Source organism: Cebus imitator, unplaced genomic scaffold, assembly GCF_001604975.1.
Source record: "Cebus imitator isolate Cc_AM_T3 unplaced genomic scaffold, Cebus_imitator-1.0 Scaffold62, whole genome shotgun sequence".
Lineage (NCBI taxonomy): Eukaryota > Metazoa > Chordata > Mammalia > Primates > Cebidae > Cebus > Cebus imitator.
This window is the reverse complement of record NW_016107377.1, coordinates 3,174,715-3,186,556: the sequence shown is the minus strand read 5'-3', so window position 1 is coordinate 3,186,556 and position 11,842 is coordinate 3,174,715. Positions and strand designations below refer to the sequence as shown.

Here is an 11,842-nt window from a genome sequence, read left to right as displayed (position 1 = left end):
TGCCTCAGCCTCCTGAGTAGCTGGGCTTACAGGCACACGCCACCATGCCCAGCTAATTTTTTGTATTTTTAGTAGAGACGGGGTTTCACCATGTTGACCAGGATGGTCTCGATCACTTGACCTCGTGATCCACCCGCCTCGGCCTCCCAAAGTGCTGGGATTACAGGCGTGAGCCACCGCCTGTACCTTCTCTTTAGAATGCCCAAGTGTTCACATGGCATGTTTGTTCACTTCATTCAGTTCGCTGCCCAAATGTAACCCAAGAGGCCACTCTATTGAAAGTAGCACCTGCACCTATTCCAGTTTTTGTATCACCTCACCTGGCTTTATTTTTCTTCACAGCACTTACTACTACCCAACATTATATTCTTGTAATTTTTTTTTTATTTTGACTATCTGTCTTCTCTACCGGAGTATGAGCTTGATGACTGCACTGATTTTTGTCTATTTAGTTCTCTTTAGAACAATGCTATCTAGAACAAGTGTTCAATAAATATTTAACATGTTTTATTTTTAGAAACTTCAAATTATAGATTTCAAAAATAGTAACTATTCCTAAAGTATCTAATTTGATTAGCCTTAAGTAATTTAAAAAATGATTTAGGCTGGATGCCGTGGCTCACGCCTGTAATCCCAGCACTTTGGGAAGCTAAGGCGGGTGGATCACGAGGTCAGGAGTTTGAGACCAGTCTGGCCAACATGGTGAAACCCTGTCTCTACTAAAAATAGAAAAAAAAGTTGGGTGTGGTAGTGTGTGCCTATAGTCACAGCTTCTAGGGAGCCTGAGGCAGAACTGTTTGAATCCTGGAGGTAGAGGTTGCAGTGAGCCAAGAACGCGCCACTACACTCCAGCCTGAGTGGCAGAGCAAGACTCTGTCTCAAAAAAAAAAAAAAAAAAAAAAAAATTGTTTGGCTGTAAATCTACTCTATAACACCATGCCCAATTCAACAGATTAAATAGAAAGATACTTGGGGGCTGGTCCAAAGGTAGTTGAGTTATCTCAGCTCAATGTTCACAATCAGTTATAGATCAAACTCCTTGTTTCCAACTCCTTGTTCTACTCTTTCCCCCTCTCACTACTGCACTAGTCTAAAAAAAAAGAAAAAAAGATACTTGGGAATATTTTTTACCATGCTCTATTAGAACCACAAGTACCATTAAAAACAAAAATATTTCATTTGTATTGGCCCCATGACATTGTTCAGGGTCTTCATATAGGCCCCCATATAGGTTCCTAGTTTCCTTCCAAACTGAATTTTTTTATCGAGTCCATACTTCCTGTCATAGTCTTCCCAGCTCCAACAACTGGACAACTCCTTAACAGAATGATCAAAATTAATGTCACCTGTGTGCCTTCAGATGTGATTCCCCAATGATACAACAGCGCCTATGCAGTACTCTAGCCAAAAATAACAATTTCAATTTAATCATGAGAAAACACCAGACAAATACAAAATGAGGAACATAATACTTAAAAAGAAAAAAGAACGCTATACTGTATTCTTTAAAAATGTCAATGTCATTAAAGACAAAGAAATACTATGGACAAACCTGACAAAAAAAAGCAAGGGGAAAGGGTTCCCTATTCAATAAACGGTGCTGGGATAACTGACTAGCCAAATGCAGAAAATTGAAACTGGACCCCTTCCTTATACCATATGCAAAAATTAACTCAAGGGGATTAAAGACACAAATGTAAAACACAAAACTATAAAAACCCTGGAAAATACCTAGGCAATACCATTCAGGACATAAGTACAAGCAAAGATTTCATGACAAACACACCAAAAGCAATTGCAATGAAAGCAAAAATTGACATATGGGATCTAATTAAACTTAAGAGCTTCTGCAGAGCAAAAGAAACTATCACTAGAGGAAACAGAAAACTTACAGAATGGGAGAAAATTTTTGCAAACCAGGCATCTGACGAAGGTCTACTATCCAGCACCAATAAGGAACTTAAATTTAAAAGAAAAAAAAAATGGGCCAGGCACAGTGGCTCACACCTATAAGCCCAGCACTTTGGGAGGTCAAGGCAGGTGAATCACCTGAGGTTAAGAGTTCCAGACCAGCCTGGTCAACATGGTGAAACCCTGTCTCTACTAAAAATGCAAAAAAATTAGCCAGGCGTGGCAGTGGATGGCCTATAATCCCAGCTACCTGGGAGGCCGAGGCAGGAGAATTGCTTGAATCCAGGAGGTGGAGATTGCAGTTAGCCAAGATTGTGCCGCCGCACTCCAGCCTAGGTGACACAGTGAGACTCTCTCAAAAAAAAAAAGGAAAAAAACAACCCCATTAAAAAGTCAGCAAAGGACATAAACAGACACTCCTCAAAAGAAGACATACATGAGGCCAAAAATCATATGAAAAAAAATTCAACAACACTGATCATTAGAGAAATGCAAATCAAAACCACAATGAGATACCATCTCACACCAGTCAGAATGGCTATTATTATTATTTTTTTTTTTTGAGACGGAGTTTCACTCTTGTTACCCAGGCTGGAGTGCAATGGCGCGATCTCGGCTCACCGCAACCTCCACCTCCTGGGTTCAGGCAATTCTCCTGCCTCAACCTCCTCAGTAGCTGGGATTACAGGCACGCGCCCCATGCCCAGCTAATGTTTTTGTATTTTTCGTAGAGACGGGGTTTCACCATGTTGACCAGGATGGTCTCAATCTCTTGACCTCGTGATCCACCCGCCTCGGCCTCCCAAAGTGCTGGGATTACAGGCTTGAGCCACCGCGCCCGGCCCAGAATGGCTATTATTAAAAAGTAAAAAAACAACAGATGCTGGCAAGGTTGTGGAGAAAAATAAAAAGTCAAAAAATAACAGATGCTGGTGAGGTTGTGGAGAAAAAGGAATGCTTATACACTGATGGTTGGAGTGTGAATTAGTTCAACCATTGTGGAAGACTGTGTGGCAATTCCTCAAAGGCCTAGAGACAGAAATATTATCTGACTCACCAATCCCATTACTGGGTATACACCCAAAGGAATATAAATCAGTCTACATGCATGTGTATACTCACTGCAGCACTATTCACAATACCAAAGACATGGAATCAACCTAAATGCCCATGAGTGACAGACTAGATAAAGAAAATGTGGTACATATACACCATGGAATATTATGCAGCCATAAAAATGAATGAGATCATATCCTTTGCAGGGACATGGATGGAGCTGGAGGCCATTATCCTTAGCCAACTAGCAAAGGAACAGAAAACCAAATACCACATGTTCTCACTTATAAGTGGGAGCTAAATGATGAGAACACATGGACGTATAGAGGGGAACAACACGCACTGAGGCCTATCAGGGGTGGAGGGTGGGAGGAGGGAGAGAAGCAGGAAAAATAACTAACAGATACTAAGCTGAACACCTGGGTGATGAAATAATCTGTACAACCAACCCCCATGACACACATTTACCTATGTAACAAACCTGCACATCCTGCACATACACCCCTAAACTTAAAGTTAAAAAAAAGAATAGTGTGGACATGATTCCGATTAAAGGAGGTTAAAGCACATAAAAACTCCTGGTATATATGGGTTCTATGTTTGAAAATTACTTTAAAAATAAGTAAATAAATAAAAATATAAAAAATAAAAGACATAAAAGAGGTAGCAGTGATAGTTATGAAATTGTTTCTTTGCTTCTCATTTATTTTATTAGCTGAAGGGTTAAGAAGATACTAAGAATACTATAGTTAGAAAAATTGAAATGTTTTGTTCACAGATACTCTCAATTATTGACTAACACAAAGGAACACAAAAAGCATACCTGTAACTGTGAGCAATGGGGAATTTTCCTTCGAGGTGGAGTCGGGATAAATGAAGTCTGCTTCCTAACTGATTCTAATCGTTTCTGCAGAAAAGTGGCACCTATAAAGTAATCTTCAGGCCTTAAGGATGTACTTTGTCTAGGAGTTGATTCTGATGCATCATAAGAATCCATGGTCTGTCTACAAAAGAAGAAATAAAACCAGAATTCTAAGCACTAAAATGTTAATTCATGCTCACAGTTTCACTGATTCGTCTCCTCACTATAAAGGAATCCTTTCTCTTTCCTTCTTTCTTTTCCCTTCCCTATCCCCAGTTTTGACTTTTAAACCAAGAGGCTGAAGTAGAAGGATTGCATGAGCCCAGAAAGTCAAGGCTACAGTGAGTTGTCATCATGCCACTCAATTCTGGCCTGGGTGACAGACAGGACAAGACCCTCTTAAGAAAAAAAAGAAACACAAACTCATTGGCTAGAGCCCACTTTTATGAATATCTTACAGATACCTCAAACACAAATGTGTTCAAAACTAAATTCAAACTCCTTTTCCTCCTCCTTCCAAAAGCTTACTGATCCATTTTCAAATTCTTGTCAACTTCCTAACTTAAATTCATATAGTCCCCTCCTTCATTCTTTAACATACAGTCATTAAGCACATTCTACTGAGTTTTTCTTTCAAGAATCTGTCATCCTTTCACAAAGCTAATTCCTTAGCCACAACTAAGAATTCTCCATATGTAAGAGTAATCCATTCTTCCAGAAATAGCACTTTATTTTTATCTGAGCAAAAACCTTTACAGTAACAAGACAAATCCTGAACTCTTCTGCTGGGTATTTTGGGTCTTTCTAATTAAGCTTCTCCTTATCCTCATAATTCTTCTCTCCAACCTACGACATAAACATATTCTTATCTTCAGGGGTTTGCTTCTCAACTGTATTCCCTATCTTAAGTGTCCTTTTCCCATCTCACCACCTTTAAGACCATGCTAGAAATTTGACCTCCTTTCAAACCAGGGTTTTTTTTACCTCTTGGTCCTGAAATACCTATGAAATACATAGGTTATGACATATCTGTTACCTGTTATTAGTAGCTCATTTCTGGAAGCAGAGTGTGCGTGTGTGTGTATGCTTAATGAGCTCTCATCTCTAAATAAGTCTAAAAAAATCCCTCAAAAATGTTCTACAAAATCCTTGGAGATATACCAGTATACATAGCTTTCCTCAATCACCCAGTCTGTACCACTCATTTTAGCCCGTTTATATACTTCCTTGTACCATTTTTTAGTGTGCATTTCTTGTATCCCCAGTAAAACTAACCTACTTTCACTGAAACCATGCTTTATATTTCTCTTGTTTAATTACCCAAATACAATGCTGCATGCCCTTTAATTGTTGAAACAAGTATTGGTTCAATTAAACGGAAGTATTTCATACAACTTCAAAATTAGGGCCAGGCATGGTAGCTCATGACTGTAATCCCAACAGTTTGGGAAGCTGAGGCAGGTGAATCACTTGAGCCCAGGAGTCTGGGGTCAGCCTGAACAACACTGTGAGACTCTATCTCTACAAAAAATAAAAAATAACCAGCCAGGTGTGGTGGTGCATGCCTGTGGTCCCAGCTACTCAGGAGGCTAAAGTAGTGGGTTGCATGAGCCCAGGAGGTCAAGGCTGCAGTGAGCTGTGATCATGCCACTGAATTCCAGACCTTCTCAAGAAAAAAAAGAAACACAAAATTAAAATACAATTTGCATCAATAGGAATTATCATTTAAAAGTTATGACTAGTCTCAACTACTACACAGTTACCCTTTTGAAAAGTTTTTTATAAATAAAGTTACATTACTGTATTTATTTATGTATTTTGAGGCGGAGTCTTGCTGTTGTTAGCCCAGGCTAGAGTGTAATGGCATGATCTCAGCTTACTGCAACCTTGGCCTCCCAGGTTCCTGCCTCGGCCTCCAAATTAGCTGAGATTACAGGCACCTGCCACCACACCCACCCAGCTGATTTGTTGTTGTTGTTGTTGTTGTTGTTTAGTAGAGACGGGATTTCACTATGTTGGCTAGGCTGGTCTCGAACTCCTGACCTCAGATGATCCACCTGCCTCAGCCTCCCAAAGTGTTGGGATTACAGATGTAAGCCACTGCGCCTGACCTATATTTAAATACTATTATATTTAAAATAGTACAGGTTGAGCATCCCTTATCTGAAATGCTTGGGACCAGAAATGTTTTTGGATTTTAGATTTTCACAGATTTTGGAATATTTGTATTACTCTGGTCAAGCATCCTTAATCGGAAAATCTGAAATCCAAAATGCTCCAGTGAACATTTCCTTCCAGCAACATGTCGGCACTCAAAAAGTTTCACGTTATAGGGCATTTCAGACTTCAGATTTTCTAATTAGGGATGCTCAACCTGTATCTTCCATTTCAGTATGTCAGACTAGGATACTCTTTATATCTTGCACAAAACTCTATAAATTAAACATGTAATCCTAGCATAGACAACATAGCAAGACCCCATCTCTTAAAACAAACAAGAAAAAAAGATTTAACCTGGCCACTCCAGAGGCGGAGGCAGGAGGACAGCTTGAACCCAGGAGTTAGAACCTGCTGAGCTTTGCACTTTAGCCTGGGCAACAGAGTAAGACCCTCTCTAATTAATAAATAAATAAATACATACATAAACTAAATATGTAGCATTATTTGTCCTTAAAGTTCAAATAATGTCCAGAGCAAGTTCATATACCACACAATTTATTTGTTTTTACAAATGTCCATAGTAGCTTTATTCATAATAGCCAAAAACTGAAAACAACTCAGTGTGCGAATGATTAAATAAACTGTGGTACATCCACACCGTGTAACAATACTCAGCAATGAAAAGAAACAAATTATTGATACATGCAACAACTTGGATGGTAAAGCCAAGCCAAAAAGATCACATATTCTAAAATTTCACAGATACAACATTTTTAAATGACAAAATTAAAGGAATGAAGAACAGATGAGTGGCTGACAGGGATTAGGGATGGGGAAGAGGGTAGGAGGGGCATAAATGTGACTATAAGAAGGCAACACAAGAATTCCTTGTGGTGATGGAACTGTACCTTGACTGTGGTGGTGAATGCACTACACCAGACACCACACAATTTTTTTTTTTTTTTGCCAGTCAAATTTAGCAGTGGGGGGTTGTATACCAACTTTAGTGACACTGTTAATTAAGTTCTGATAACCCACTACCATCGGACCAGCCACCACACAATTTAAATAACAGCTACTCTAAAGCATCCTAGCTTTAAATGCATATTGAATTACCTATTTCAAAGATAATTTTAATCAGTCCTACTTACACAGAATGTTTCCCTCAAATTTGTGACTTGGTACAATAATCACTAACACTTATTGAGCATTCATCATGTTTCAGGTACTCTTCTAAGCCCTTTATAAATATTTTCTCATTTAATCCTCAAACAACCCCATGAAGTAGATCATACTCCCAGCTGACAAATAGAAAGTCGCAGAAATTAAGTAGCTTGCCAAAGTCAACCAGTTGGAGTAGAAGAGCCAGGATCTGAATTCAGACAGTCTAACTCTGCAATGAGTGCACTTAACTACATGTTGCTTCACACGCCTTTTAAATAGGGATCAATTATGAGGCAACATAAGCCCTGCTGAATTTGACTCCATAAAGAGAAATGCTATGATTTCCAAAAACATTTTAAAGTCTAGGTGACTTTACAAAATCTAGCAATAAATCTAGGTGAGAAAAAGACTATTACCACTAAGAGGGATGGTTTTGAGAAAACATATCCATTGAGTATTAAATGTTAAGGTAAAATAAAATAGCCCAATCCATGAATTAAAGATTAGTAAATGATTTGTACTTATTTTGCCTTCTCAACTTACACTCAAGAATGTGTACTTTTGCCCAGCACAATAATCAAGAGGTTATAAATATATCTTAACTCAATATGTTATTGTCCCAATACTATTCCTTCTAATCGGAAAGAAAGAGGTCCTCTTACTTGTATCTCCCCTGGACACCATCTCCTATATGTACTTCAGCTCTCTTTTCTTGAAGCAGGGTCTCACTCTGTTGTCCAGGCTGGCATGCAGTGGCCCACTCTCACTGCAGTCTCGACCTCCTGGGCTTAAGCAATCCTCCCACATCAGCCTCTTGAGAAGCTGAGACTACAGGTGTGCACCACCACACCAGGCTGTACTTCACCTCTCTATTACCTCTAATCACTCCTCCACAGGATCCTTTTCTTCTACCGCCAAGCATATTCTAGTATTTCTAACATTAAAAATTTGTGTTTACAAAAGACCCTTCAAAAAAAAAAAAAAAAAAATCAATGAATCCAGGAGCTGGTTTTTGGAAAGATCAACAAAATACATAGACCGCTAGCCAGACTAATAAAGAAGAAAGAGAAAATCAAATAGATGCAACAAAAAATGATAAAGGGGATATCACCACCAATCCCACAGAAATACAAACTACCATCAGAGAATACTATAAATACCTGTATGCAAATAAACCAGTCAATCTAGGAGAAATGGATAAATTCCTGGACACTTACACCCTCCCAAGACTAAACCAGGAAGAAGTCAAATCCCTGAACAAACTGATAACAAGGTCTGAAATTGCGGCAGCAATTAACAGCCTACCAATCAAAAAAAGTCCGGGACACAACGCATTCACAGCCAATTCTCCCAGAGGTACAAAGAGGAGCTGGTACCATTCCTTCTGAAACTATTCCAAACAATACAAAAAAGAGAGAATCCTCCCTAACTCATTTTATAAGACCAACATCATCCTGATACCAAAACCTGGCAGAGACACAACTAAAAAAGATAATTTCAGGTCAAAATCTGTGATGAACATTGATGTGAAAATCCTCAATAAAATACTGGCAAACTGAATCCAACAGCACATCAAAAAGCTTATCCATCACGATCAAGTCGGCTTCATCTCTGGGATGCAAGGCTGGTTCAACATACACAAATCTATATATGTAAAGCATCACATAAACAGAATCAAAGATAAAAACCACAAGATTATCTCAATAGACGCAGAGAAGGTCTTGAAAAAATTCAACAGCCCTTTATGCTAAAAGCTCTCAATAAACTAGTTATTGATGGAACATATCTCAAAATAATAAGAGCTATTTATGACAAACCCACAGCCAATCTCATACTGAATGGGCAAAAACTGGAAGCATTCCCTTTGAAAACTGGCACAAGACAAGGATGCCCTCTCTCACCACTCCTATTCAACATAATATTGGAAGTTCTGGCCAGGGCAATCAGGCAAGAAAAAGAAATAAAGGGTATTCAGTTAGGAAAAAGAGAAACTCAAATTGTCTCTACCTGCAGACAACATGATTGTATATTTAGAAGACCCCATCATCTCAGCCCCAAATCTCCTTAAGATGATAAGCAACTTCAGCAAAATCAATGTGCAAAAATCACAAGCATTCCTATACACCAATAACAGACAGAGAGCCAATCATGAGTGAACTCCCATTCAAAATTGGTACAAAGAGAATAAAATACCTAGGAATACAACTAACAAAGGATGTGACGAACCTCTTCAAGGAGAACCACAAACCATTGCTCTAGGAAATAAGAGAGGACACAAACAGATGGAAAAACATTTCATGCTCATGGTTAAGAAGAATCAATATCATAAAAATGGCCATACTGCCCAAAGTAATTTACAGATTCAATGCTATCCCCATCAATCTACCAATTTCTTCACAGAATTGGAAAAAAAAACCTTAAATTTCATAGGGAACCAAAAAAGAGCCCGCATGGCCAAAACAATCCTAAGGAAAAAGAACAAAGCTGGAGGCATTACGCTACCTGACTTCAAACTATACTACAAGTCTACAGTAATCAAAACGGCATGGTACTGGTACCAAAACAGAGATGTCAACCAACAGAACAAGACAGAGGCCTCAGAAATAACGCCATACATCTACAACCATCTGATCTTTGACAAACCTGACAAAAACAAGCAATGGGAAAAGGATTCCCTATTTAATAAACGGCATTGGGAAAACTGGCTAGCCATATGCAGAAAGCTGAAACTGGATCTCTTCCTCACGCCTTATACAAAAATTAATTCCAGATGGATTAAAGATTTAAACATAAGACCTAACACCATAAAAACTCTAGAAGAAAACCTAGGCAATATCATTCAGGACATAGGCATGGGCAAGGACTTCATGACTAAAACACAAAAAGCAATGGCAACAAAAGGCAAAATAGAAAAATGGGATCTAATTAAACTAAAGAGCTTCTGCACAGCAAAAGAAACTATCATTAGAGTAAACTGGCAACCAAGAGAATGAGAAAAAATTTTTGCAATCTACTCATCTGATAAAGGGCGATAATCAAGAGTCTAGGGAGACCTAAAATTTACAAGAAAAAAAAAAAAACATCAAAAAGTGGGCGAAAGATATGAACAGATACTTCTCAAAAGAAGACATTTATGCAGCCAACAAACATATGAAAAAAAGCTCATCATCATTGATCATTAGAGAAATGCAAATCAAAACCATATCGAGATACCATCACCCACCAGTCAGAATGGCAAACATTAAAACAGTAGGAGACAACAGATGCTAGAGAGGATGTGGAGAATTAGGAACACTTTTACACTGTTGGTGGGAGTGTCAATTAGTTCAACCGCTGTGGAAAACAATGTGGCAATTCCTTAAGGATCTAGAAATAGAAATACCACTTGACCCAGCAACCCCATTATTGGGTATATACCAAAAGTGTTATAAATCATTCTATTATAAAGACACATGCACACATATGTTTATTACGGCACTTTTCACAATAGCAAAGACTTTGGAACCAACCCAAATGCCCATCAATGATAGACTGGATAAAGAAAATGTGGCCAATATACACCATGGAATACTATGCATCCATAAAAAAGGACGAGTTCATGTCCTTTGCAGGAACACGAATAAAGCTGGAAACCATCATTCTCAGCAAACTGACCCAAGAACAGAAAACCAAACACCGCATGTTCTCACTCATAAGTTGCAGCTTACAAGGGGAACATCACACACTAGGGCCTGTCCGGGTGGGGGTCTAGAGGAGGGATAGCAGGGAGTGGGGGATAGAGGAGGGATAGCATTAGGATAAATACCTAATGTAGATGACAAGGTGATGAATGCAGCAAACTACCATGACACATGTATACCTATGTAACAAACTCTTCATTCTGCACATGTACCCCAGAACTTAAAGTATAATAAAATAAAACTGTTTAAATCCAATTTATCTAATTCCTTCTGAGACCAATCTCCTGGAAATGTGATCTACACCTATTGCCTCCAGTTACTAATAAATATTTCAAGGATCACCTGAGGTCAGGAGGTCAAGACCAGCCTGGCCAACATCGTGAAACCCCGTCTCTACTAAAAATACAAAAATTAGGTAGGCATGGTGGCGGGTGCCTGTAATCCCAGCTACTCGGTAGGCTGAAGCAAGAGAATCGCTTGAACCCGGGAGGCAGAGGTTGCAGTGAGCCAAGATGGCACCATTGCACTCCAGCCTGGGCAACAAGAAATTCCATTTCAAAAAACAAAACAAAAAAACCGCACTTTTGAAGATCACTGTTTTTGCCAAAACCAAAAATACTTTGTTCATCAAGTTTGTTCACCCTTACTCCTCTAAACTTTCTGTTACCTTGTTTCTTCTGGCATTCCATTTTTTAGGGGGCTTTTCTCCTCCTTACATTTTATAGTTCCAGTTCATTTGCCGATTCTTTTTTTTCCTCATATTCCAATAGTGGGTGGCCCCAGACAGTGAAAATCATTCATTCTACATAGGAAAATAATCATTGTATATGACGACCCCTAAATCTCTGTCTTCAGACCATTACAGCTGCATACCAGTCCTGCATTTCCAATTTCCTGTAAGATGTTAAACTTTCATGTTGTTGGGCTCATTAAGTTCAAAATTAATCATCACTTCACATCTCATAAACCTTTTTCTTTTTTTTTTTTTTTTTTTTTTTTTTTTTTTTTT

At 38.7% G+C, this 11,842-nt stretch overlaps 1 protein-coding gene across 9 annotated transcripts in view; it reads right to left on the bottom strand.

The window, feature by feature from the left end:
• Positions 1-11,842, bottom strand: part of CENPL (centromere protein L) — a 67,716-nt gene that overhangs the window by 8,367 nt on the left and 47,507 nt on the right. For all 9 annotated transcript variants that reach the window (XM_037739071.1, XM_037739074.1, XM_037739076.1 and 6 more), the window contains one exon: positions 3,791-3,971. In XM_037739071.1, the coding sequence (XP_037594999.1) occupies positions 3,791-3,964 (174 nt within the window). In that variant the 5' untranslated portion in view covers positions 3,965-3,971. The remainder of the gene's footprint in view (positions 1-3,790; positions 3,972-11,842) is intronic.